This window comes from Pteropus medius, unplaced genomic scaffold (assembly GCF_902729225.1).
Source record: "Pteropus medius unplaced genomic scaffold, Ma_sr-lr_union100, whole genome shotgun sequence".
Taxonomy (NCBI): Eukaryota; Metazoa; Chordata; class Mammalia; order Chiroptera; family Pteropodidae; genus Pteropus; species Pteropus medius.
The window spans coordinates 1,471,922-1,497,741 of record NW_024351729.1 but is presented as its reverse complement, the minus strand read 5'-3'; the positions used below and the strand labels follow the sequence as shown (position 1 = coordinate 1,497,741).

The following is a 25,820-nucleotide window of genomic DNA, read 5'->3' as shown; positions in this document are numbered from 1 at the left end:
TTATTATGGGCAACTCAGGCAGGAAGAGAGATAACTGAAGGTATCTCACAGTACCCAAGACTGCTGATTCATGGGCATATGGGATTCCTAGAAATAATTGTCTGTGGATAGATTTTATAAGGAACTGAAGATTCTCTAGTAATTGATACAGGAGCCAGGAAAATACTGATTATTACTCCACTTGTGATTTTTATTTTTACTCCATGCTGCCTGAGTCTGGGAAACAAGCTTATGCTGGTTTTGAAAGCCTGAAAACTGAAATCACTTTATCTACAATTCACTGCTTGCTGTTCATTAGTCAGAAACTAGAGAAACAATTCCACTATGACATCCTGTTGCAACACTCTGAGTAGATCTTTTACAGCCCAATGGCGGTATACTTATGCCAGCCATATTCCTTCACCCACACAATTTCTCATAGCTTTCATCCCAGCTTCTTCCCTGCATTCCCAGTATCATTAGTGCCCAGCCAGACCCCCGAACTTGGGAGAATCTGAGAAAATAAAGTTTTATTCAGAGGTGTCTCCTAGGTTGACAAGGATTGTACATGGAGTATGTCAAGAAGTTTTAGGCCACTGAGCGAGAGATTCCTCCTCCAGGGAGATGCACATTAACTGTCCATTCCAGAAACCTGAGATCTGCTACTTAATTACTTTTAAAATCATGGTGGTCATTAGCCACGTGGTCTTTGACTTCAGCTCTAGTACCATGTGTGCATCCAGGCAGTATTCAATGGAAAGATCCACCTTTCATCCTTTATCCTTTTTCTCTCTCTACCTTATTTCTTTTATTTCCTCACTGCCATTCATCTTGAAATAAATTTATAATCTGCCTTTACTTCTACACATCTCATGAACTCTCCCCAACTTTACCCTTCAATGCAATACACATTGTCTTCTGTAACCATAACTAAAATTTTTTACCAAGTCATTGCCAAATTTAGAGGGCTCTATTCAACCTTAAATTGACTTGACCTTTTTCTTTGCTGAAAAATTTGATGCTTTTAACTATTTCTATATTCTTGAAATTTTCTTGGTCTTTTTCTACCTGTGTCATTCCTTCTCAATCTCTTTGCTCTCTTCTCTGCTTCTCCCCACATCCTGTAAAGGCTGCTATTCTCCAGAGCTCCAGACTTGGCCCCATCCTCTCAACTACTTCCATGCCTTTACGGGAAAACAACAGCAACAACTACAACCACCACCTCCTATATGTTTTTAAATCTCAAATCTGAACCTCCAACCCAAATGTTTCCTCTAAGCTCTATTGCCCATATTTCCAAATTTCAGTGTCCAAGATGTGAAATTCCAAGAACATCGCACATAAAAGATCCTAAGAATACTGAAACACACTGCTCCAAAAGACGACAGGCATAACGAGACCCAGTAGAGGAAGAGGATTTTAAACTATATTCCTTATGGAAATAAAGGGGTATGTGGTGAGTCCACTGCTTTTCAGTGGGCCCACAGATTTGATCCCCACCATCATCCCTATTTAACTATTGTGTTAATTAAATTAACTAATTACCATCTCTAAGGATTACTACACAGAATGTATCAAAGTGCACAAAGTAATAAATGTAACAGTTAATACTTTGCTGAGTCCATATATCATTCCTGGGGGTTATTTCTGTTCCAGGATCTCCAACCTGAGGTTTTAAATTAGGCTTTGCGTTTTGACGCTTTCTTTGTTTTTCTGCTAACTTTCAACAAGTTGTGGCTAGTAAATAATTGCTGAAAGTTCCTTACCTTTTTCCATTAAATTCCATGACTGGTATTGAGTAATATTCTTTGTATCCTGCATCTTCTACAAATGTATTAGCAGCACAGTCCCGTATTTTTTCTAAATTGTTCTAAAACATGAGTCGTATTACTAAAAAACATATCTTTAAACAAATCTAAACAATCATGACTTCTTTCAGATAAAATTTTATACATGTAAATGATAAATTTTAAATATAATGTCCCACCAGACTTTAATAATAACTACATATATTTGACCCCTACACAGGAAGGAAAAAATACAAAAGGAAAGATAATATAAAATAGAAAAGCAATGACAATTGAAACATATAATATTTATACTAAATTCCAGATGAAGAATTATTACTCCCACACTCTATAGGATCTCTGTTCTAATACTAATCTTTGAGAAAAATGAAAGAATATGTAGTGTATGTTCAGGGATTTCTACTGCACTCTTTGGTTAAGTATTCTAGGGCAAATATGGTCCTTTAGAGTCTGTAAATTCTGTGAGGATTATAGTTGCACCTAGCTTATTTATCATTTTATCTCTAATATCTAACATAGTAACTTAGATATAGTTTGCACTTGTTATGTTTGTTACATAATGTACGAAAAAATTAGTGAGTTGGGAAGATACTCATTTGGAAAGCTGCCTACTACCTGTACCAACAGAGAGTCTTTGTTGAATGGCGAATAGGATAAAAGAGCTGTTGAATGACAAACTATTTGAGGAACAATAATTTAAACCTTAAATTCTTCCAAAGCATTCTCAATCGAAGGGGTGGTAATATCAAATTCAATTCCTCCATGAACATGAAAATACTGATCCTCTTTGTAGTGAAAATTCTGGCATTTAAAATCTCGTCCATAGATAAAGGGAGGCAATTCCCGCTCTGTCTTTACTTTGTCATCTCAAAAAAGGAAAAAAAAAAGTTTTATTTAAAAAGTGAAAAACTGCACATAAAAATCATATTTTGGAGATCTAGATTCTCATTCACACAAAGTAAAAAAGTCCACAGGAAATGAAAATATTGACAATTACAGAATATAAATTATTTATGCTTTAGTGTATATTTTAAACATTAAAAATACATTTATGCCATACATTTTGAGTATTTTCTGTAGTTTCATTGTGCAGAAACTCTAAAAGAATAGTCAAAACAGCATTCTACTTATTGATTTCTATATGTGAGCTCAAGACTAATATCTTAATTATTAGAAAAGATTTGAAATTGTGTGCCTTAGAGAATCTTTGGTTAAATAGGCAAAAACTTACCTGAGCTAGTTTAGATGAAAAGAGACAATAAAAAGAAATAAATGGGTATTTTCTCATTACAAAAATAACCAGCCCACATTTTTAGAAAGTAATAAGACTACATGTAAACCATTTAAAAAAAAATTTTTTTTCTAAAATCTCAGTAAAGTTTATTCAATATTTTGACTTGTTAGCAGAATATAGTTTCATCAATATAAAGCATATAATGTATTTTGAGAAATGCAAAATGTACAGGAAAATACAAAGAATAATATAACATCCTAATTGAAGCACCTGGAATTGACTATTAACATTTAGTCATATTTGCTTCCAACAATCTAAGTAATAAAACATTACAGATATAGCTAACATCTTTTTAAGCAATGCCCTCTTAATTCTTCTCATGCACCATTATCCTACACCTACCCTAGGACCAGCATTGTCATGAGTCCATTTTTAAATAGTTCACAGATATGGATAATAATCTTCACCATTTAAATGCTCATGATGCAAATTTTCACTAAGTGATTTGCAAAATTTCTACTGCAACTTACATCTGAATAAAAGCCCACTATAACAAGCCTACAGGATTAGGCGCCAGTGAAAATACATAAATCATGGGCTAATTTGGGTGGAAGGAATAGTTTGCACTGCATTCCTGTCAAATTCCATCTAAGCATAGTCCTATTTCAGCTCTCTATTTTCCTATATTTTCTATTTGTTACAGTGCCAATATATTACTAAAGTTTTAAAATATTTTTTTGTTTCTTTTTCAGAAATTTCCTTTAGTGCTCCGTATTAATTTCAGAAGAAATTTATAAGCTTTCATGAAAAACATGATAGGGATTTAGAGTAGAAGTGAATTGAATTTATAATTCGGATGAGACATGATATACTCACAGTGTTGTCCCATCACGAACATGACAAATTTTCCAATTTCTCAGAACTTGTTTTAAGTCTTTCAATAACCATTATAATTGGTATGAATATATACCAAGTGCTATGTTCAAATACCAAGTATATTTCATTACTTTGGACACATTAATTTTTTTTTTCTTCCTAACAGGCTACAGCTAGGTTTTGTGTCTGGAATCACACACTATATTTTAATATTTATATATATTTATACTTGATTTTTTGGTGATATTCTTACCTGAAAAAGGCTGAAGCAGACTATTTAAATATGGAACTTTCATCTTCTTTTTTAAACTCAGTAGAAATGGAGTCAGAAAACATATTAACTTTAAGTATCCTATTCCTATTCTGATTTCTTTTTTTTTCTCAAAGTGTTTTTGAATAACTTTTTTTTGAAGATATAATCTTTGCTGTAGTCTCTGGTAGGTACAAATATCAAGATAATCCTGATTATATTTTATTGCATTAGTAAGCCAATAGGCTGTTTCAAATATAAAAACATTTTCACACTGTTGAACTTGTGTGGTACTGAATGTCAACTTTAGCATAATATTTTCAGCATATTTCATAAATATAGCTTTTTCTTCAGGCCAGTTGGGATTATATGTTGGATCTTCATTCATGTCTTCATCATAGATTCCACTAAAGTCTGGATCATTTGTAATATCTATCAAACCTTCACAATGAAAAAGAAAAATTTTAGAAAGCAAAAACTTCAGTTTGGCTTCCTAATATAGCACATTGAACAAAAGGTTTCATCTTAAAATCCTACTAACATGACAGTAAAGGGGTAAAGCAATGCCAATAAAATTGTCAAATTTTATTCAATAAAATTGAAAAGAAGATGGATGAGTGGTAAATAAGCAGAGTAAAGAAAGATGGAAGCTTGTACAATTAAAAAGAATAAATTCCCATTCTCTTCAAAATACCATAGAAACAATACCATAGAAACAATAATGCAAGTCCCATCTTTAAATCAAAGAACAAGAAAATGTGATCTCTCTTAAGCAGGAAACCATCTTTTCAGTAGGGCTAAAAGTATAATTTGGTTTTCAAGCATTATATTACATATTACTTTTGTGCTGATAACAGAAGCTATATATGTAAAATCAATAAAGAATTTGCCTGCTAACTGTGATACATCAAATAAGAATTAAAACTTGATTTTACTATGACAAATTTCCTATGTTACACTTTCTTCTCATTTATGATGAAATTAAGAACTTTCTTGTCTTTTTAAAAATAATTGCATTTATAATGTTACCTTTAATCTAGGCTTGAGAAAACATAAAATATGACTGAGGAAAATATGCAGTTTGTAACATGTGTTTTAAAGTGTAAATGATACATCAATGTGTTCCTATTTCATTTTCCCTTTAAACTCTTCCTTCCTTCTTCCTTCCTCCCTCCCTCTCTCCCTTCTTTCCTTTCCTTCTTCTTCCTCCCATCCATCCATCTATATGTCTATATCTATAGCTATAATCTCCACAATACTCTTGGATTTTTAAAACGGCCACTATGATTCACCTCCCTTTTGTTAAAGAGTAAAATGAATGAAGAGATTATAAAGAAATTAAAGTGTTTCTGACAGTTTTAAAAAATCTAAATATAAGTCAGAGCATGGTTGGTACCTCTAAAACTTTCTGGGTTGTTGTGGGTGGGAGCAAGTCGATTCTCATGACAGAAAGGCTCAGAAATTGGAAGCGCCGAAGGACAGGTCATGGTATCAGATTAAGGTGCAGTGAGACCCCCAGATTGCCTTTCCAGGTAGCCCAGCCCATTCTCTTCCTCACTAAGAGGGGGAAGGAAGGAGGAAAATAGGGACAAGGGGAGAGGAAGAGAGAGGGAAGCGAGGGGGAGAGGAAGGAGAGGAGAAGAGGAAGAAGGTGGGGAAGCGAGAGAGGAGAACTAAGGATGGGACAATGGATTTTGGAGAGCAGTGAAGAAAGAGCCTAGAGAAGAATCAATATAAAATCTATTGCCAGCGTCTCTCCTCCAGTCAAGTGAAATTCTAATACATTTTAACCAGCATTGAGACTTGTTTTTAAGCCTGTGCTCATGAACTTGGAATATATTTAGAAAATAATTATATATATTTGATCACTGAAAGCAGTTGGAAACAGTGTTGGGGTATACATTTTCCATTTCGCTTTCCATTCCACTTGGCCTACTGCCAAGGAACCAAGGAGGGGGGGGATCTTTTTTTTAAGCTTCAATAAAAAATTTAAATATGCTGAAGGGGATGAACCACGATTGAGAGGCATCTACTGTTTATATATAGACATTAGAGAAGTATGGCCCTGAGAAGAGAGGAATTTAAAAGTTAGATGAATCAAGAATACTCATGAAACCAAATTCTACTAAAATGTCAAAGCTTAGATTGCTGATGCACATTATTTATCCTTAAGTTTTATTCATTTTTGAGGTTTATAAAATGGCAGTGTGGATGGCTAATTTTTGTTTTCAAGTTTGAAGAGTTTTCTCAGTCAACTCCATCCACCCTTGGCTTTATTATGGATTTTCTTACTTAGGTCATATAAGACAAAAACTGTAAACTGAAAACCCTCCACCAGGTATTTGAAATCTGATCTCCTCTGAATAAATTGGAGATTAAGATAAAAGGCAAGATGTTTGACTTAAAACATAATTTTTGGAAACATTGAAAAAAAGTTTTATTGAAAAGATCCTTTGGAGTTTAAAAATCTTTTTTAAAAAATATGGCTAAATACCTAAAACTGAGCCACAGATAAATTACCTTTAAATTTAAAAAATGACTTCTAACAAAATTAAGTTTGTTAAATTCTCCTACCTGCTGAACTGAACTCTGCGAAAATATTTTTATTTGTTTGAGGCTTCCCATCTGGATCAATGTCCATGATGGTACGCCACAATTCAGAGAATCTGGCTCGTTTTTCTTTGGGCATGTATATTCCATGCCATAGTGCTTTCAGCATGTAGTCAATGTTGATCAGAATTTGCCCAATCCTGGTATCATAATAAGCTGGAGGTAATTGACATGAAGAACTCTGATCATAATTAGCTTCTAAGCTGATTGCAGGAATTTGATTTAAGCAATAAATTCCAACAGCCAATTCTCTTATTATCTGATGGACTTCTCTATAGTCTAAGAGGGCAGTAGGGTCCACAGGAGTCAGTAGGATTACAGTGCCGAAGCCCACATTATTCATTTGACTCATGATTCCACACGGGTTATCTAATTGAGAGCGGGCATCTTCTTTGCCAAACAACCAGCTAACTAGTACAGTAGTTAGCAACTCCTGTACTTCACTGCGATCATATTTTTCAAAAAAAGCAGAAGCATTTCTCTGTACTGCTAAATTTTCCAGGTAGGTTTCTTCATCTTGAATTTGATCGAATCTAGGTAATCCTTTTTTAGGCAATCTCAACATTTTTAATAAATTCTAGTGTGTCGTTTTTGAAGTTTCTGCAATGAATAAAAAGAAAAAGACAAGCAATAAAATTTGTCATGGTAATGAAGCTGGATTGCTGAAAAACTGTATCTGTTCCTTTCATCTTTTCTAGGTTAATTGTTCAATGGTCAACCATTACATTTTTCAATCTTTTTATAAAATCGTTTAAAAATTATTGTTGACATATAATACTATATTAGTTTCACCTCAGTGTACAACATAGTGATTCTACTCTGATATACCTTACAATGTGATCACTGCTATATGTCTAGTAACTTTCTGTCACCATACAATGTTATTATGTTATTGACTATATTCCCTGTGCTGTACTTTACATCCATGTGACATACTTATTTTATGACTGGAAGTTTGTATCTCTTATTCCCCCATTCCCCTCTCCTCTGGTAACCATTCATTTGTTCTATGTATCTGAGCCTGTTTTTGTTTTGTTTGTTCACTTTTTTTTTTTTTAGATTCCACATATAAATAAAATGATACGATATTTTATCTTTCTCTGTTATTTCATTTAGCATAATACCCTCTAAGTCCATCCATGTTGTCACAAGTGGTAAGATAGAATGTAATATTATTCATTAATAAAAAAGAACAAAATCTTTTTTTAACCATTCATTTGTTGTTAGACACTTAGGTTGTTTCCATATCTTGTCTATAGTAAATAATAAACATGGGGGTACATGTATCTTTTCAAGTTAGTGTTTTCTTTTACTTCGGATAACAACCCAGAGTAGAATTGCTTGGTCACATGGTAGTTCTAATACATTTTTCAATCTTAAACCAGCTGCAGAGTAAGTTGAAATTTGAATTAAAATAATTAAAACTGTGGAACCATTAACATTAATCATTTTGTTTTTCTAAAGTAATCAAATGAACAAGTATGTCAAAAAGAAATATAAGTATATATGAGACGCTACTGTTGCATGCCCATTTTTCTTTGTTGGAGAGGACTTTTGGCATATTTTCTGTTTACTTTTTTTTTTACTGCAAGAAAATAAAAACCTGCTTAAAAGAAAAGAAGTGCCTGCTTAGTTTCTGTGTAACTAACTGCCTCCCTGTTCCTGGAAAAATAACCATAACCACTGTTTATTATCTACTATTTGCCCAACTCTTTATACACAATATTTTATTTAATTGGCTCCCTTTTCACAGATCTCAAAATTAGGCCTGCATTGAAATCACCTGGGGCTTGTTAAAACAGGTTGCTGGGCCTTCCCTAGAATTTGATTCAGTTGGTTGGAGTGGGGCCAGTGAATTTGATTTTCTAAAAAGTTAAGAAGTGAGGCTCATGCTGGTAAGACACTGAGAACCTGGCTAAGGGAGATAGGCGTCAGTATTCCCACTTTATAGATACAGAAATGGAGACTAGGAAGGTTGCAGAATACGCCTAAGGTTTCACATCTTCAGAATCAGAATCAATCTAAGTCTGTCCATACTCAAGTCCAAGACCTATACCCACATGGACATGGGAAAGGGGAAAGGACAAGAAAAAGGAAGAAACCTACTTTGAAATGATTGTTTGCTTGTCCTGGAGAGAGAAGCTGCATCCATGCGGGGCGGAGATTCACAGCCAGGAGCCCCCAGTGGGCAAGTCACAGCCTGGAGGATCTGAAGGGAACTTCCTGAGAGCCTGGAGGCCTGCTTCACCCAGCGTGGACACCCCGCCCTCTGGTAGCCCTCCACCTCACCTGCAGTCCACGGGTTTGAGCCGTTGGTCTTCAGAATCTGGGGGTGCGGGGCTGAGCCCCAAGGGTTCTCCCACCCCCAGCTGTGCTCTTGCAGACTGTGCCTCCCCCCTCCACCAGCGTCAGTCACTTGAAGCTGCTTAGATTTTTTTTCATACACATGCCCCGCCCCCTCTATAGAAGGCCTCACATCCTGCCCCTGTGGTCACCTTGCCTCTATTACTTTCTGCTTTCTGCTTTCACTACTTATTTCTGTGAAAACAGAGAGGCAGAGGCAGAGGCCCTGAGGTAGTCTTGAGTTGGAATCCCACTTCCAGCATCATTCTTTCAATCAACAAACCTTCATGGAACACTTATTATGAGCCAGGCACTGTTGGTACGGTGGTCATAATTGAATCATGTGGGTGGATGTCAGGTTGAGTGGAGTTGAGTGAATGAGAAGGCAGAGACAGGACATATGTACTTGAGAAGCAAAAGATGGTTAAGTAGAGGAAGTTGTAGGACCAGGGATGTGCATTTTAAATTAGTACAGACTAGAACATTTTAAATGATACGAAGAATCAACAGAAAAGAAGAGGCTGAAGATACTAGAGAGAGGAGTATAAGGTTTCTGATAGGCAGGAACAATTGGGATACAGAGAACAGGTAGAGGCATAGCCTTTTGATGTGTGGACACATTTCCCTTTCTAGTGGCAAGAAAGGAGAAAGGATGGGTATAGCTACAGGTAAGTTAGAAGTTCTGGTGTTGGAAAGTAGAGGCAGTTCATGGCCTGATGAGTTTGATCTCTGTGAAAAGCTCAGGTCATAAGCTGAGAAAAGGGCAAAGAGAGGGACCTTAGAGATTTGTGGGACAGGAGAATGTTTAAAATAGTCTTCGAAAGTTCTGAGTGAGAAAACGAGTTGCCTAAAGAGATGAAGTATAAGTACCAAGTATTGCTCAGGAGTGTGAACCTTAAGCAAATTGTTTAGCTTCTCTAAACCTTAGTTCTCTCATTTGTCAAATAAGGCCATCTAAGCCATGACCCTGATGACAACGAATTGAGTTATTTTTTAATGTAGCTACAGTAAAAAGAGTCAGTAAAAGCTGCCTTCTTTAAGTGTTGCTGGTGGGACATTACCATGTAAGAATTCAAAATAATGTTAATATCACAGTTTAAAATATCCGAGTTCTTTCAAGTATAATCTTTCTGTAGATGGTCAATTCGACTAAATTGGTTAATTAAGCTGCACAGTTAAAAAAAATTCATGTAATGAACTTCGAGACCACTACATTATACAATAATAAAGCAGCAGAGTATTTTATTTTTATATAATCATTATTCAATAAATGTTATTACCTTGTAAAATATTACACTGTAATCTCCTTTTCAATAGAAAGGTTTTCTAAGGAAATGACTTGGAGCCTTCCACATTTATCAGATGCCTTTTCATTATTCTTCTCCATTTTTACAATTCTGGATCCAAATTGCATGGCCCGTTTCGGCAGAAGAGCAGAGGATGTAAGACCAAGCTCCACTGCTGCAAGACGTAAAATTAGTTTTTCACCAATTCCACGGGGTAAAGTCAAGTTTGCCTTTTCCCAAACCGGTAGGGAATTTAGAAAGGAGACAACATTTTCATCCAAGAAAGGAAATCTAAAATAAATAGATAAATATAACCACTATATAAAATGAAATCAATCTGTTATGATCATTTCTTTTGCATTTTACGCAATGTTAAAATTATTTTTGAGGGTGCTATTTTTCTCAATTAAAAAATATTCTGGTTATTTACACAATTTTATAGCTAAAATTTAATCACATTAAGTATTTCACAACTTGTAATTTTAATATTCACACTACAAAATAAATTAATTTTGTCTAAATAAATTAGCCCTATGGTGTCAAGAAAATACTTCAAATTGTTTCATGAGTTATCTTTGGGGATGCCTTGGAAACAAGCATGTTCATAAGTCAGTTATATCTGCTCTTTATTATGTCTATGAAACCAATAAAGAAGGGCTCTATAATCCTGAACTTGGGAAATACTTACTTATGGTAAAACTGTATGTATCGAAATTACTTAATTACATTTAAACTGTTTAAATGGTGACGATCTGGTGCAATAGAACAAGGTATTAGAGTTTAAAAATAACTCTCTGCCTTTTTGGCTTCCCTGATTTCCTAGAAAATTCTGTTCTTTTTCTGTTTAAAATGCTTTAACATTTTCCCTTCTTCCCATTCTTCAAAATACAATAGTTATACTAGTGTTTCTATTTTACTATAATTTTATTCAAGCTCAGAGAGATTGGAAAAAGTAAAGGTATTTGTTATACGTAATATTTTATAAAAATAATTAATTGTAAAAGCATATTTAAATATAAAAATTTGATCAATAGATAACTGGTAATATGTATGCAAAAATACATAATAAAATGATTATTTAGATCTAGTCACTATATTATCTGTATGAGCAGTTTTAAACATTCTTCATACACATTTTTACTTGAGAGTATCATATGGCACCTTTAGAATTAACTGCTTTTACTAAATAAAATAAATTCCTTTTCTCTGATCTAGCTGAAATAATGGATTGAATCTCTCTCTGTCTCTGTTTCTCTGTCTCTCACACACATATATCCTTCAAAAGGAAAACATTTTAATGATTTTGTATTGTGGCATTATTTATCTCTTTATAAATAAATTTTGAAAATCATGCTAGAATAATGACACAGTAGTCAGAACTGGCAATATAACTATGACAACCATGTAAAGGCAACCATGGTTCAGTGGAAAGAGGGAACACTAAAGTAGAAACAATGAAGTCTCAGAAAAGGTGTATTATGTTCCAATTCCCACAAAACTTATTTGGACTCCCTGTCCTTGCATGCTTGTATTTTTTGTAATTAACTACCACTTAATAAATTAACCTACTTGAACAAATTTCCGCTTTTTATAACTAAATGATACATCTTCCTTTATCCTCAATGCTTTAAAAAGATGTATTCAAGCACTTGTTTACTATCATCAGAAATATGTTGTAGGTAAAAATAAACCCCCACATTAAAAAAGAATATACATACAAAAGTGCCTTGATCTCTTTGAAGGTTTTAGGTAACTTGCAACATACAATTAAATTATGTTCAAAATACAACAGAGGGAAATCCAGTACTAGAACCACCATTTAAATCAGTATGGATCTACATATACAGAAATGTCTAGAGACAAAGCTGGGTTATATGACATTGGAGGAGAAAGCTTGGGAGTAGGGCCTATGCCCTTATTGGGAGGAAAGCAAACATTTAAAACAACAAAACCCTTTAAATAGCTTCTCTCGGTATTTCACTATCTCAGCTTTACAGTCTTTTTCTTTGTCGTCTTAAAAGCAAACATGTTATTGTATCATCTTTGAAAATCACGGAAAAGACATTTCTTGGAGAATGATTCTGGAAAATAACCACTCCTCTAACTCCTTCCCAGATTTGCTGCTGTCTTTGTTATGTAAAGCCAAAGTATTATTGTTTCTACTATTATTCATTTGAACAATCTTTAAAGAAAAAAGGAACCTAAAAATCTGTTTAGTTTATTATTTTTACAAAATTACCCAACACTCAGAGAATTAGTTACCTTGCTTCTTTTCCATGGTCACCAATAACTCTATCATCACGACCAAGATTTCTAGAAGAAATTCGACCCAGTTCCATCTCAATTTCTTTATTCAATCCTTCCAGCCCATGTGTCTGAAAGCGGGCACGATGACGAGAGTAACCTGCAAGTTGCTCATCTGCACCAATTCCAGTAAGAACTACCTATAAAGGTTTAAATAAATCCACATTAAAAAAAAAATGTTACCTACTATACGGTATGGAAAACAACTAAGACAAAAGCAAACCTTAAAAAATTATCACCTCAAAGACATTTTCAGAGAAAAACCACAAAGTCATAAAATAATAAAATATGCCCAATTTTTAAAAAGTCATAAACATTGTATTGTAGTTTAAGTGCAACTAAAATATGCTATATTCTTGCAACCTAAATGCTAAACACTTTAAGGGTCAAAATTAGGTCTCAGAAATTCTTCTGAGCAGATATACTGTGACATACCTTTGCATTGCTCTGATATGATTTCACTTCATCCTGGGACACTAACCAACCAATTCCTCTAGAAGCAAACCAGACTGCACAGCCAATGCTATCATCCAACACTGTATCCAAGGGCTGAACTAAGTGACATATTCGAGTTCTTCTTAATTTTTGCAGTTCTTCAAGAGAAACATTAATTTCAACAAAATTCCAAATCCGGGAAGGGTTAGCAGCTTGCAGTTCCTTTAGTCCCGCTCTTCCTGTGATTCGATCTGGTACACTGAATTGTTTATCAGGACTAGTAGCAGCAGCAGCAGCAGCACCACCACCACGACCAGCAGCAGCATTTTTAGAGGAGTCTTCAGAAAATATTTCACAATTTTTCTGTTTTATCCTTTTTTTGTTAAGACCAGTTGGTATAGGCTTTTCTTTAGTCATGAAAGCCACATTAAGAAGATCAATTGGTTCATCTAAAGGAATATGACGGTCAGCAAGGGTTGCAATAACCATGGAATCAATACCTCCTGAAAACAGGATTGCAACATTTGCTTTCCTATTCCAAGTTTTCAAAACTTTACCTGGTGTCAGGTTTTCATCCCTAGGTAAGCATAAGACTCGTCTCTTGACTGCAATACTCAGGACATCAATGAACTGCTGAACTATTTCTTTCATGTTTCCATCAGTTAGAAAGACCTGAAGTGTCTCTCTTGTAGGTGGGGTGCTGGAAATGTTACTGCGATGAATATCAAGTGAAGCTTGTGGCAACATCATATTTAAAGGAACAACAGGTTCTTTTAGATATAGATTGGCTTCATTTGCTACCACTGATACAAATGTTGGCAAGTTTGCTGAAATTTGAGTTAGGCTATTAACACATCCTTTGATAACATTCTCCTTAGAAATATATTTCCAAGGATACAATTTTAAAACCACGGATTTGGAAATGGAAGCAGATTTGAGATTGATTCTGAAAATTCCAGATGCTGGAACTTCTTGCCACTGATTGGCCAATTCAGACATTTGGGCACCAACTGAAGAGAGGCAGAAACTCTTGCCCAAGTTACTAAAATGCCAAAGCAAGCTACGACGACCAAAAAAATCTCTACCAAACCACAAATGATGACTAGATGCTTGATAATATATAAAAGACCAAGGACCTTGGACTTCTGAGAAAAGTGACAAAATATCGGATTCATTCTTACAAGAGGAAAGATAATTAAACATTATTTGAGCATCATTCTCTTTGGCTTCAACCTTTACTCCACTAAAGACTTCTCCATTCCACAGGAACACATTGCCTCTTTCATCTTCCACAGGCTGGGCAGTCAAAACACCTCTTAAGTGAAGGACATGACCAGAAAATAAACACTGGTAGTTAACATTAGACTTTAACAACTGTTTGCTACTATTGGGTCCCCGTCGTTTAAGATTATGTAGTAAATCCTCTTTCAAATCTTTGCTGAAATGTTCGACAGAAAAGCTTACAGAACAACAAATGCCACACATTGTTATGTAAAATCAAGTTGACTATTTCTTGATTTTGGTCTTCTCTAAGTTTTCTATTTCTTGGTATTCTTTTTTCAGCTCATCCAATAAATCTGTGGGGGAAGGGAGAAGAAATATTAAGTTAAATAAAAATTCTTAGACTTTTACCTAGTAATTCACAGGGCAACATAGGCTATTTACCAAGATCAAACCATTTGAGTATAATGCACTGTTGGCACAAGTAATAATGTACAACAGGCTTCTAATGATGAACGTTTTTATTTTTTAGGAAAATAGTTTGTTTATTAAATGCTTATTTTGGCCCAGGCAGTTTATTTAAAACCCACACGGCTTTGGAGGCTCAAAGTAATTCATGCAAAGTCATAAAGACTGAAAGTGATAAAAAGTTTTTTATACCTAGATCTGTCTAAAACTCTATAGCACACATTAATAATTATTGCTTTCTAACACATTTTCTACATTTTTATTTGATTTTATTTTTACCATAGTCTCTTCTTTGGAAGGCTAACTTGAAGAAAACCAAACACATTAATTTTATTAACAGGTATACCACCATTCAATCTTTAGCTATATATTAAACATTTAGATAAAGACAGTATAATTCAGGTACTACCATGAAAGTCTATAGAAAGCCTACAAAACACTTCCTGTGCGTTTCCATATAATACACCAAGAAAACTTACTTTTGCTTTCAGAAAGCATTTCTGTTCGGTCTGCAAGAAAGAATATGTTGCTGTTCTGTTGCTGTCTATATACTTTCTGCAAAACATAATTTAGGCTAATATTATGATTTGATATAAAAAGCAACAGATGTCAAAACTCTGAACCCTATTATCACTTATTCTTGAACTTCAGTAACATGTTCAGAATACCTTAGCATACAGATAAACAATCGAAAGTTAACCCATTTCATTATCCTGCCATCTAGTAATTGCTACCATTAACACAGGTAAAACTTTTTCCTCTGAATATACCATAATACCATTTTTCTTCAACTAAAAGGGCTTCTATTATAACTACAAATTTATAATTTGCTTTTATCAATGAACAATATATTAAGAATACTATTTTTCCTCTTAAATTCTTTTACAACATTACTGTATGAGTCTAACATATTACAGTTTATTTGGTCAATTCTCAAGTTTTAGATATTTGTTACCAACTTTTCACTATTGTAATTCAATGTTGTGATGAACATCTTTATAACTAAATCTCTGTGCACTCCCATGATTCTTTCCTAAATATCAATTCCTATAAATGGAACTGCTAGGTCAAACTGTTACATACCTTTAAGATTTTGGTACATTCTGCCAATTTGCTCTCTAGAAAGTCTGTATCAATTAAAATGTGCGTTAACCTCTAATATTAGACAAGTGATAATATCAGGATTGTCTAATCTGTCAGTTATCAAAAAATTTTTAAATGCTTTAAAGGGCTCAAAATCATTTTTTCATGAACTTTAAAATGTAATTTTTTATAGTATAACTACAAATGAAGCAGTATCTTATCTATGAATATATTAACGGAATGACATTAAATAACCAGGTTAAATATTTGGAAAATTTGTGTAAAAAAATTTGGGGAGTGGGAAGGAAAGTAATTTATCCTTTTGTTTTTCAATAATTATCCACTTTCTCTTAAAGGAATAGTTTCCTCTCTTCTCAGTATCTTTAAAGTTCATTTGTTTATAAAGAAAACATCAAATTCAAGTACAAAATAAATATCAATAGTGATTACAGCTCCAAGATAGTATAATACAATTAGTATCACTTGGTTCAAAGGTAATGCGAATTATATATGATGGGAAAAAGATATCATCAACTATGATTAGCATATAGATATATATCTATATGTAACATAAGTATATGAAATCTTGGACACTTCTCACTTTTGCAATTTAAATAGATGGGGAAATCTTATAAATTATATAAAATTCTTATAACTTTAGTATATAGTTAAGATATAATCAAACCCTCCTGTAAACTATTCAGAATCACTCTAATAACTCACCCTGTTTTTCTTCAAGTTAGAAAGTTCATCCACAACAACTTTTTGTTCTTTAATCTACTGAAATAAAGAAAAACATCTTAAATCAGAGGTTCTCAGTGTATGCTCAAGGAGGGCCCATTAAAGATGAAATGGGATAAGGGGCTATAATGTACTGATTGTCCAAACAGGCAGTGTGTGAATACAGATTTTCAACATCAGTCTATGAGAGGGTGCAGGTGTGGAAAAGGTGAAGGAGGAAACAGTGATTAGACTTACAAAGTGTTAGCCCATTGAGCCCAGAGAGAGGGTTTGGTATTGGTAACTGGCATTCATGCAAGGGCCATCATTATTAAACAAAGTTTATACCTTTTACTTAAAATAAAAAATACGCACCAGTTTTTCAATGATATCTTATAAGTTAAGCTTTAGCTTTTTAAAATAAAAAATAGCAAATGGGATAAGGGGTAGGCTATATTCCTCCCCTCCAAATACCAACGCTTTTCACAATTTATGTACTAAATGGTGCAGCCAGGCATTCAGACCAAGCAAGTAGTACTAAATACTCTACAAGGGGTAGTGAGACCTATCACCTTCTATCTTTCCTTATTCATCTTTGTATGTCAAAGACTAGAGAGCAGGGGGTCTCACTTTTTATTACTAGGAGAGGCCTCAACTTAGTGTAAACTAAGTTACTGCCTAATTCTTTTCAGTAATGGAGGCAATTTTGTGAACATGACTTGTTACATGGTATCACTAGTGCCTCTAAAACCAGTTTTTATAATCTTTGTCCTACTTCACACACCTCAGGGATCTGTCATACATTAGTTTAAGTGGCTTGCTATGTTAGTAATCAGAATGGGCTGTGTGTGGTTTGAAAATTCACCCCACCGCCCCACGAGTGTATACACCTATTTCTCCAGTTAACATAACAGTGTAGTTAACTGATTAGACTGAGTTGAACTGCAAGACCCAATTTGTACAACCTTCTTGAAACCTATGTTTGAACAATGCTTTCCTACTCATTTTAGGAATGGCAGGCATACATACATTTCTAGTTATTTCACACAAGGAAAGTGTGATACTGAGGGATTAGAAACTTGAAATGCTATAATCATCCCCATCTCCACTATATTTTTAAAGGTTCTGAATGTTCATGGCAGTTAAGATTTATATTATATTGGCTTCTCTACCCCTTTTTTGGGAGGTGTTGGAATAACCAGATACATGTTTCAAGATCATTGCTCTGGCTAACGTGGAGAATAAACAGATTGGAAGAAGATAACGATGGATGAGAGGTCAATAAGGAAGCCTCTGCAGGGTTCCCAATGGTAGGCAGATGAAGGTGGCTGGTTTAGAATGGTAAGAGTGTACATAGTGATAAAAGGACATATGTGAAATGAATTTCAGAAGTAGAACGGATAGAACTTCGTGATGGCCATCAAGAATGGCTCCTAAGTTAACTGGCATAGACAACTGGAGGGATGGTGGTGACATTTTCTGGGGTGGAGAATATGGGCAGCGGAACTGGGGTGGGCAGTATTTCTAAAGTTTAATCCTAATCAAATTTCCGCCCCACTGCCAAATGGTTCTAATTTTGGGGAAAGTTTCCGGGTCTCCCTTAACTGTAGCTGTTCAGAGATAAGAATAAAAGGAGCAAAGCGGCTGGCGAAGCCGAGACTGGGCCGTGCTGCCGCGGTGGACCTCTTCTGGGCCCAGCGGCGCCCTGTCCAGAACTGCGGGCCTTCCCGCCTCGTCCTGTACTCACCTTGCTGCTAAGATCCACTTTGTGAGGGGCCGAGTTGTCGGTAGGGACTAGCCCGGCGCCGTTTTCCGGGCGTGCCTCTCCGAAGGGCATCTCCATCGAATGCAAAACACGCAGGATGCGGAGCCGAGCTCGCGCCCCTGCCGCCTCCAGCCCCCAGCCTCAGCGCGCGCACGCTCCCGGGGCACCACCCATTCCCTTTGCCTTTCCGGTAAGTCCTACCAATAGCGTCTGCGCGCTCACTGAAACGCCTGCGCAGTCCGGGTCTGGCCCGGGAGCAGTTCCGCGCTTGCGGACAGATGATTAGAGAGCGCGCGGGTAGAGCCGGGTAGTGAAGTCTGAGAGGTCCCAGAACAGTGCCCTAGCGGATCCGATGCAGAAAGACTTTTGTGACCTCTTCACCACTGGACTGTGAGTTGTGCGCGCCCCCCAATGGTAAATATGAGAATGGAAGCGCAGTAGAAATACTACTTAATATTTATTATCTAGGCAAGGATATGAAGCTAGGCCCAGATTTAAGAGAGATATGGGCAACGGAACTGTAAAGACTTGGTAAAGTGTGTTATTAGGGTGAAAAGAAAAATTCAGGATGCCTAGTTAAATAAGAATTTTGGATAAAGGAATAATATTTTTTGGTATAAGTACATCTCACACAGTATTTGCAGTATCTCACTCCTGTGGGAAAAATTATTCAAAACTTGGGAACAGATAAGAGATTACTGGGTGTTCTTTCTATTGACTGGGCTATTTATTTTACAATTCTGTAGGGTCTGAGGTTAATCTGTAGATTTTTGTTCTGCAGAGATGCAAATAATCTCTATTTGGTGGACCAGATAGCCCCACAAAGTTATGATTTATTGTTCTGTAAGACATTAATCAGTATTTAACTCTGCAATTCTAGGCTAACATTTCTTTACTAATAGAGGCCTGGCTTTTCATAGACCCTTTAAATTTGTTTTAATGTCTTACCTGTTCCCTCATCAGTTAATGAGTTGAATAAAATTTTGACATATATTTATTTTTTTACATGAGAGACATGATTTTATATTTTTGAAATTATACTTTAACACCGGAAATCTCAAGTTTCCATAGAGCTGCCCAAGCGGACTGACATGATGGAGCCAAACCCTATGCTAAGTGTACCTTGTGCGTTGTTAAAGTCAAGGCTTATCTTTTATCGGCTCTTTGAGTAAATTGTAAGTGGTTATAGAACTAAGTTTACTATTTTTCCTTTTTAATGATTTGAAAATTTTTGTTTTTGTTTTTGATTTGTACACAGCTAAGTTATTCCACATTGGTAGCAACAGTGATTGGGAATTTGTTTTTGTGGTCTAATCATTTGGTGACACTGGTTGGATTATGGAGATCTAGTCTCTGAAAAGAGAGATAGCAGAGAATCCAGGTGTTTAGTCTTTTGGTTTGTCTTTTGCAAGCTCAAATTAATTAAGAATATTGTGTCCACTGGGAAGGAGAACGGCTTTTTGAGATCTAGGCTGGTGAGTTTTTATGTTTCTGTGTTTACATTCAACCTGGGAATGAGATTGTAAAAGTGAAGCTATAAACTCTTTGTGTGTCTGTGTGTCCGTAATTTAGAACAGCTCACACCCTGCTGTATGAGAATGTAAAATTTTTCATATTTCTGGAGGGTATTAATAAATTTCATAATGTCTCTTAAATTAAAGGATAGTCTATAGATATAAATATGCACTTGTATAAATCCCAAAATTTAAAAAAATCCCAGAATTTCTAATACTTTAGATGTGCTATACTTTTAAGGGGAAAAAAAAAGTCCTTCTTACAAAAACTTCTAGCTTAGAAACATTTGCAGAATCCAAGTTTATCTAATTAAGGTGAGCTTTTGGAGAAATCAGACTGGATTAATAATTTGGGTTTAAGAAAGTAAATGTGTTTATCAATGCAAAGTAAAATACAGGTATGTGTTTTATTTTTATGATATTTAGATTTGTTTTTTCATGAAGAGATGATTTAATCTGAATTTCCTAATTCTTATATTGTTTTACTGATTAAATAAGATGGCATTACTGCTATAGAATATTTAAGTTTATGACAAATGTAAATTTGTGTTCACTAAAGTGAGTAATTATTCAGACAAACTTTTTGTATCAACAGTAATTATGTTTTGTACCATGTAAGTTAAAACACAATTCCAAAATTTTTAGGTGACTTAAAACCCTGAGATAATATCAAATTGAGTGAATTAATGATTAATTAGATAACTAGATAATTTATTTTAAAAGCTGAATACTGAAACAATGACTAATGAAAGCATAATTTTAAGTTTCTATGTTTTTGCTTTTTGTTTTTATATGCCATAGAATGGCTATCCTTTTGGGTAATGTTATGGGACATGTTCATTTTTGCCACTTTCAGAAGGTATAAAGGGAATGTGTGTGGCTGTAGATAGTTGTGTTATGTATATTAAGGAACTTTATTTGTCTGCTAAAATGTGTGCATATGACAGCTCTCAATTATCTACCTCCAGGTCTCTCTATGAAATAGAAGTTATTAAATTGGTTAAAAGTTATAATTAATCTGGGTGGCTAAGATCACATTAAGGGCAAGAGTAGTAGAGAATGCAAAGTAGTGGGGTGAGTCTTGTTTTGCGAGGAAAAAGTTCTAAAGTAAAGTGTCACTGTTTCAAAATATAAAAGAGCACAATGAAAGAAAAAACACTTGAGGAATTACAGTAAGTTGAAGATGATTTGACAAAAGTGGATTTTATTTGCCTTGGTCTATAATACCTAGCCCTGAAAAGAAACTATGAAATATGTTTAAATTTTGGCAAAATACATTCAGTTTGGAAGGCTTATCACAAGATATATTGTTTAAAAACTTTACTGCCAAATATTATACCAAATAAAAACTAAAATTTGATATTTTCTTAACTACCTACCAGCTCCATTCCTCCAAACCTTTAGGGTTCACCACAATCGAGCTGATAGGAACCTAGGAACATGCCTTCCCCGACACATAGGATGACATTTTAATTATTGTTTGGAGATGATGGTGAGGCTTATCTGTAGGGCTGAAGAGACAGAGCTTACTGGTATATGGGTCTACTTTGTACCCCTCCCTCTTTGGCATTGTCTGCCAGAATGGGAACTCTGGTTAATGTTTGAACTGATTCTACTGAGTGGCCAGAAACACTGCTAATTTTTCTATAGTTGTTTACCTTTTTTGGAGAGTGGTTTGTTGCTTATGGCTTTGCCTGGTTCTGATATTTTCATTTATTTACAGGAATCACCCAAGATGACAATACTAAACAAAGTGGTGATAATCATATTAGTATGGTGCTAAACTGCTTTCAAGTTTTATCTTATTTTTTTCATGGTTTTCCAGTTGCTTCTATTCCCCCTGCCCAGCTGCTGTAACTCCTGCATTGCTTGAAGTCACACTTAGTATCAGTCTTGTTTAACTGGTTCCAGACTGCCAATCAGCGGCCCACCATACACCTAGCTAGGCTATTCTTCTTTCTTTCATTTAAATCTGTTGCTGTTGTTTATTCTACTTAAAAGGATAATTTCATGTTCAGTAATGCTATATATATATATGTATATATGTGTATATATATATGTATATATATGTATACATATACATATGTCTGTGTGTGTGTGTATATATATATATATATATACACACACATATATATATATACACTCTTTCTCTGATACTACATTCTTAATACATTTCATTCTATTTAATAATACATTGTTCACCATTGACCATTTTATAAAAGCGATGTGTGTTGTTAGCCTGGCTTCCAGGTTTAGATGAATTTCTTGCTTTCTCAGGATATGCTGACACAAATTTGTTTCTAGCCACATAAGTCTCTTTCCTGTCTCTCCTAAATGAGATATGTAATAGTGCTGTGATTCCCAAATGCCAGTTAGAAGGGCAGGCACCCTTCTCACTATCTAAAGTCACCTGAAAGTCTTCTTCAAATATGAATAGCTTTCTCAGTCTTCTTCCCAGATTTACTAAATCAAATCTTTGTGGAAGGGATATGATTGTCTGCTGTATAATATAGTACTGACCATTTACCCTATGACCAAAATGGCTGGGTTTGAATTTTGACTTCTACATTTATTAGATGTGTGACTTTGGGTAAGTCATTAACTTCTTGGGCCCCAATTTCCTAATATGTAAAATGGGAGTAATAATTGTGCCTACTTCAAAGGGTTGTAATGAGGATTAAATGAGTTAATATTTGTAGAGTGTTTACAACAGCTTTAGGCACATAGTAAGCAGTATATAAGTGTGTGTTAAATAGATAAATCAGGAGTTCCCCCAGATGATTTTAACATACATAAGGCTTATGAATCAATGGAATAGAAAAAACCAGGCTCAGAAATGTTCGGCCCAGTTATCATTGAAGATATGTCTTCTCTTTTACTTCTAATGATTCTCAGCAGGCTGTTCATAGATGATGCTTTTGAAAATATGTTGAGGCACATTTGGCTGTTACAATGATTGGATGGTTCTGTCCATTTTTATGGGGTAGAACTAACAGGGAGCTAATTGGAAGGAGATAGAATGAGCCAAAAACTCTTTTAAGAAGCCTAGACTCACAGGTCAAAGGGCAGTCTCAGCAGCAGACAGCGCTAAGACTCGCATGGGGCAGGAGTTGGGAAGGGTTTTAGGACCAAATGACGAGGTGATATCAAAAGAGAGGTCATATCACAATCTAAATAGGTGATTTATATCAGGAATATTGTTAGAAGTTGAAAGGGCCTGAGATACTGGACTGGTGTTTATAAGCAGAGCTGTAGTATCTGAAAGGGGGAATACCGGGTCCTTCTCACAGGCATTGGTGCGAGGAGGCAGGGACTTAGTCCTGGTAAAGAAGCACGCCAGGCTCGTCTTGGTCCCTCAAAGGAAATGGCTAAATCTACAAGCCCTGGGCTGCAGGTGAGTAAACCCTCCCTTTTTACCCGAGGTAAGACTGGTTTCAAAGGTTAGCTTTGGAAGAAATCAGGCACCCCTGGCTCCTACAGCCATATTAGTTTGGGGGTCTTGTATAAGGCAGGGACTAGGGTGAGGCAAATGAGGGGCCCAGGGTGCAAAATTTAAGGATGCACTCACTCTCAAGGTCCTACAAGTGAGTACTTGTTTAAAATTTTCGTCCTAGGTACCTCATACACCTCTCTCTGGTCTCAGCCCTGCTCATGTACCAACTGGATTTGAAAACTTCATTGTTGGTGGTTCTAATTACATACAATCTAGTGGTCAGTGTGGCTTGTGAATGACACCAGTAAAAGATGTTTCATATGCTGCTCATTCCTAGTGTATCTTTATATGTCTGACAACTATGAAAAAGATTGATAAAAGTAATATTAGCAAAAAAAAAAATTGTTACCTTAGCTTCTTCTTAACTTTTGCCATGGGAGTGCTACAGTTCACCTACTTTCCCAAAGACTAAATACATTTTAGACTTGGGCCTGAATTCCAGCTCAATTATTTACTGGCTTGGGAATCTTAGACGATTTATTAGTTTCTCTAGAATCAATTTCTTCTTATATAAAATGTGAATAATAACATCTAATTCAGTCTCAAAACAATAAAGTTCTATACCCCTACTGATAGGATGCTAAGTGTTAAAGAAGAAAAAACATACTAAGAGACTGAAGCTTGAGCATTGAGTAAAAAAGTTGAACTGCTAAGCCGGGAACAGTGCAACATAGTTCAGGCTCTGAGACTGAAATTTAGAGGGAAGAGAAACAGAATAATTAATTGTTTAAGGCCCAGACACTACCATATATCTCTGCCCCATGCTAATAAAGCTAAGTCTCTGAGTGTTGCTACTGGCTATGGTTTCTGGGTTCTGGGAGTTCGGTAAGCACTAGGCTGCCTGGAGGTGGTCCATTATACTTGTGGGACACTCACCAAGGGTTACGTCATCCAGCTGTCTTTGTGCTCTCCATTAGGTTCCTGCCTTGGAGTAGTAGAGTCTTGTTTGCTCCTGCTGTGTACCTTACATGCCTCTGTGAGGATTATGTCTCCCAGTCAGGTCTAAACCAGAGTAAATGGGCTGGGTAGCCAGACCAAGGTTTGTCAAAGGTAAAATCTGGGTAATTGAGAATGTTTTTAGAATTACTTAATAGAGCCATCACCTGACAGGTTAGGTTAATGCTTATTTAATTTCTTATCCAAATTAGTCAATTTGACTATCCATGTCCAATCTCTAAATGTTAGAATTAATCAGGGCTTAGTACAGGCCTTCTTCTTTTCTCAACCTACACCCAGGTTTTGGGCAACCTAATTTACTCTCGTGACTTTTAATCTGTCTAAATGCCAAAAGCTCAACTTGATCCTGACCTCACCTCTCCTCTGAGATTCAGACATATATCTAAATGCTCATTTTATATCTTGACGTAAATGTCTTACATGCATCTCCTAGTTAACATATTCTATATGTTTATATATTAATTTATTATATAATTATATAATTTATTATATAAATTATTGTTAATTTATATATAAATATGAAAATGAGATATAGTATGTCAAAGTGGTTAAAAGCATGGGCTCTGAAATTATATCCTATGCCTCTTACTAGCTGAGTGAATTTGGCCAAACCACCAAACCATTTGGAACTTCAGTTTTCTCAACTGTGAAATGAAGGTTAAAAAAGTCCTATCTCAGAGTTGTGTGAGGGTAAAAGGAGATAATTGATTTAAAGCATTTAACATGATAACTGGAAAATGGTTGCTTTTGTTAACTAACATTATTGTTGTTGTTTGCTCAAAACAAATCCTTTAAATGACCTACAAAGTCGTACCTATGGTTGTAGACTCATTTTCACCACTCATTTCCTTCTTTATATTCTTGTTTAGCTGGTCTATTTCCTACAACAAACCAAGCTGCATAGTACCTCAAGGCCTTCACACATTCTGGCCCAGGATGCTTTCATTCTTTTCAGTGTTAACTCCCATTCTTTCTTTAGGTTTTGGTTTAGTGTTAGATACAGAGAGGTTTTCCTGATCTTCTGATTTAAATTAGCTACCCCCCCCCCTTTTTTTTCTCATTTATAATAGTTGATAACTATGCATTTATTTGTATGATTACTTGTCTAGCTTACCTCCAGAAGGCAGAGACTAAATGCTTCGTCAGGCACATGGGTCACTATTAAATATTTGCCAAATGTGTGGGTGAATGGCTTTACTTCCTAACCAACCAGAATGTTAAACTCTCATCTCTGGGGATTTGGAAAAAAGTTTGGTGGGGGAAAGAAGGCACATATTTAAAAAAAAAAAAAAAAATCCAGCGAGAACCTGGAGCCTCTAAAACACATTATTAGGATGTGTTTTTAAATAATCAACCGAAATGTTTTTAGGTACAGTCAAATAGATTTGGAATAGCAATATGACTTTTAGAAAAATGTAAACTACATTTTAAAATCAATTCACAGCTTTCTTTAAAAATTTTGGTGTTGCTATAA

The 25,820-nt window shown here is 35.2% G+C and overlaps 3 protein-coding genes across 8 annotated transcripts in view; all 3 read right to left on the bottom strand.

Moving 5' to 3' along the window:
* The window catches only part of ANKAR (ankyrin and armadillo repeat containing), a 47,667-nt gene extending 40,314 nt beyond the window's left edge, over nucleotides 1-7,353 (bottom strand). For all 5 annotated transcript variants that reach the window (XM_039844226.1, XM_039844228.1, XM_039844230.1 and 2 more), the window contains exons 1-4: nucleotides 6,722-7,353; nucleotides 4,151-4,588; nucleotides 2,490-2,653; nucleotides 1,746-1,849 (exon numbers count right to left, since the gene is read on the bottom strand). In XM_039844226.1, the coding sequence (XP_039700160.1) occupies nucleotides 1,746-1,849; nucleotides 2,490-2,653; nucleotides 4,151-4,588; nucleotides 6,722-7,322 (1,307 nt within the window). In that variant the 5' untranslated portion in view covers nucleotides 7,323-7,353. The remainder of the gene's footprint in view (nucleotides 1-1,745; nucleotides 1,850-2,489; nucleotides 2,654-4,150; nucleotides 4,589-6,721) is intronic.
* Nucleotides 7,354-10,317: 2,964 nt separating this feature from the next.
* Nucleotides 10,318-18,510, bottom strand: ASNSD1 (asparagine synthetase domain containing 1). 2 transcript variants are annotated; one of them, XM_039844239.1, is made up of 6 exons: nucleotides 18,365-18,510; nucleotides 16,621-16,677; nucleotides 15,294-15,369; nucleotides 13,126-14,702; nucleotides 12,649-12,830; nucleotides 10,318-10,677 (listed from the first exon to the last, which is right to left on the bottom strand). In XM_039844239.1, the coding sequence occupies exons 4-6, from the start codon at nucleotides 14,608-14,610 to the stop codon at nucleotides 10,392-10,394; spliced, it is 1,953 nt and encodes a 650-aa protein (XP_039700173.1). In that variant the 5' UTR covers nucleotides 14,611-14,702; nucleotides 15,294-15,369; nucleotides 16,621-16,677; nucleotides 18,365-18,510; the 3' UTR covers nucleotides 10,318-10,391. The 2 variants fall into 2 exon arrangements, with proteins under 2 accessions (XP_039700173.1, XP_039700174.1); XM_039844240.1 differs by having other exon boundaries at nucleotides 16,621-16,674; nucleotides 18,365-18,481.
* Nucleotides 14,369-18,509, bottom strand: ASDURF (ASNSD1 upstream open reading frame). The gene is made up of 4 exons (XM_039844253.1): nucleotides 18,365-18,509; nucleotides 16,621-16,674; nucleotides 15,294-15,369; nucleotides 14,369-14,702 (listed from the first exon to the last, which is right to left on the bottom strand). Exons 1-4 carry the CDS (start codon nucleotides 18,458-18,460, stop codon nucleotides 14,632-14,634), a joined length of 297 nt encoding a protein of 98 aa, XP_039700187.1. The 5' UTR covers nucleotides 18,461-18,509; the 3' UTR covers nucleotides 14,369-14,631.
* Nucleotides 18,511-25,820: the final 7,310 nt, after the last annotated feature.

Coding starts and splice junctions, on each gene's coding strand:
- ASDURF (XM_039844253.1), bottom strand. CDS start 18,460: ATGGAGATGCCCTTCGGAGAGGCACGCCCGGAAAACGGCGCCGGGCTA. Junction 16,675..18,364: donor AAGTGGATCTTAGCAGCAAG/GTGAGTACAGGA, acceptor TTATTTCAGTAG/ATTAAAGAACAAAAAGTTGT. Junction 15,370..16,620: donor CTAACTTGAAGAAAAACAGG/GTGAGTTATTAG, acceptor TATGTTTTGCAG/AAAGTATATAGACAGCAACA.
- ASNSD1 (XM_039844239.1), bottom strand. CDS start 14,610: ATGTGTGGCATTTGTTGTTCTGTAAGCTTTTCTGTCGAACATTTCAGC. Junction 12,831..13,125: donor CATATCAGAGCAATGCAAAG/GTATGTCACAGT, acceptor AAACCTTTATAG/GTAGTTCTTACTGGAATTGG. Junction 10,678..12,648: donor GACCATGGAAAAGAAGCAAG/GTAACTAATTCT, acceptor TATTTATTTTAG/ATTTCCTTTCTTGGATGAAA.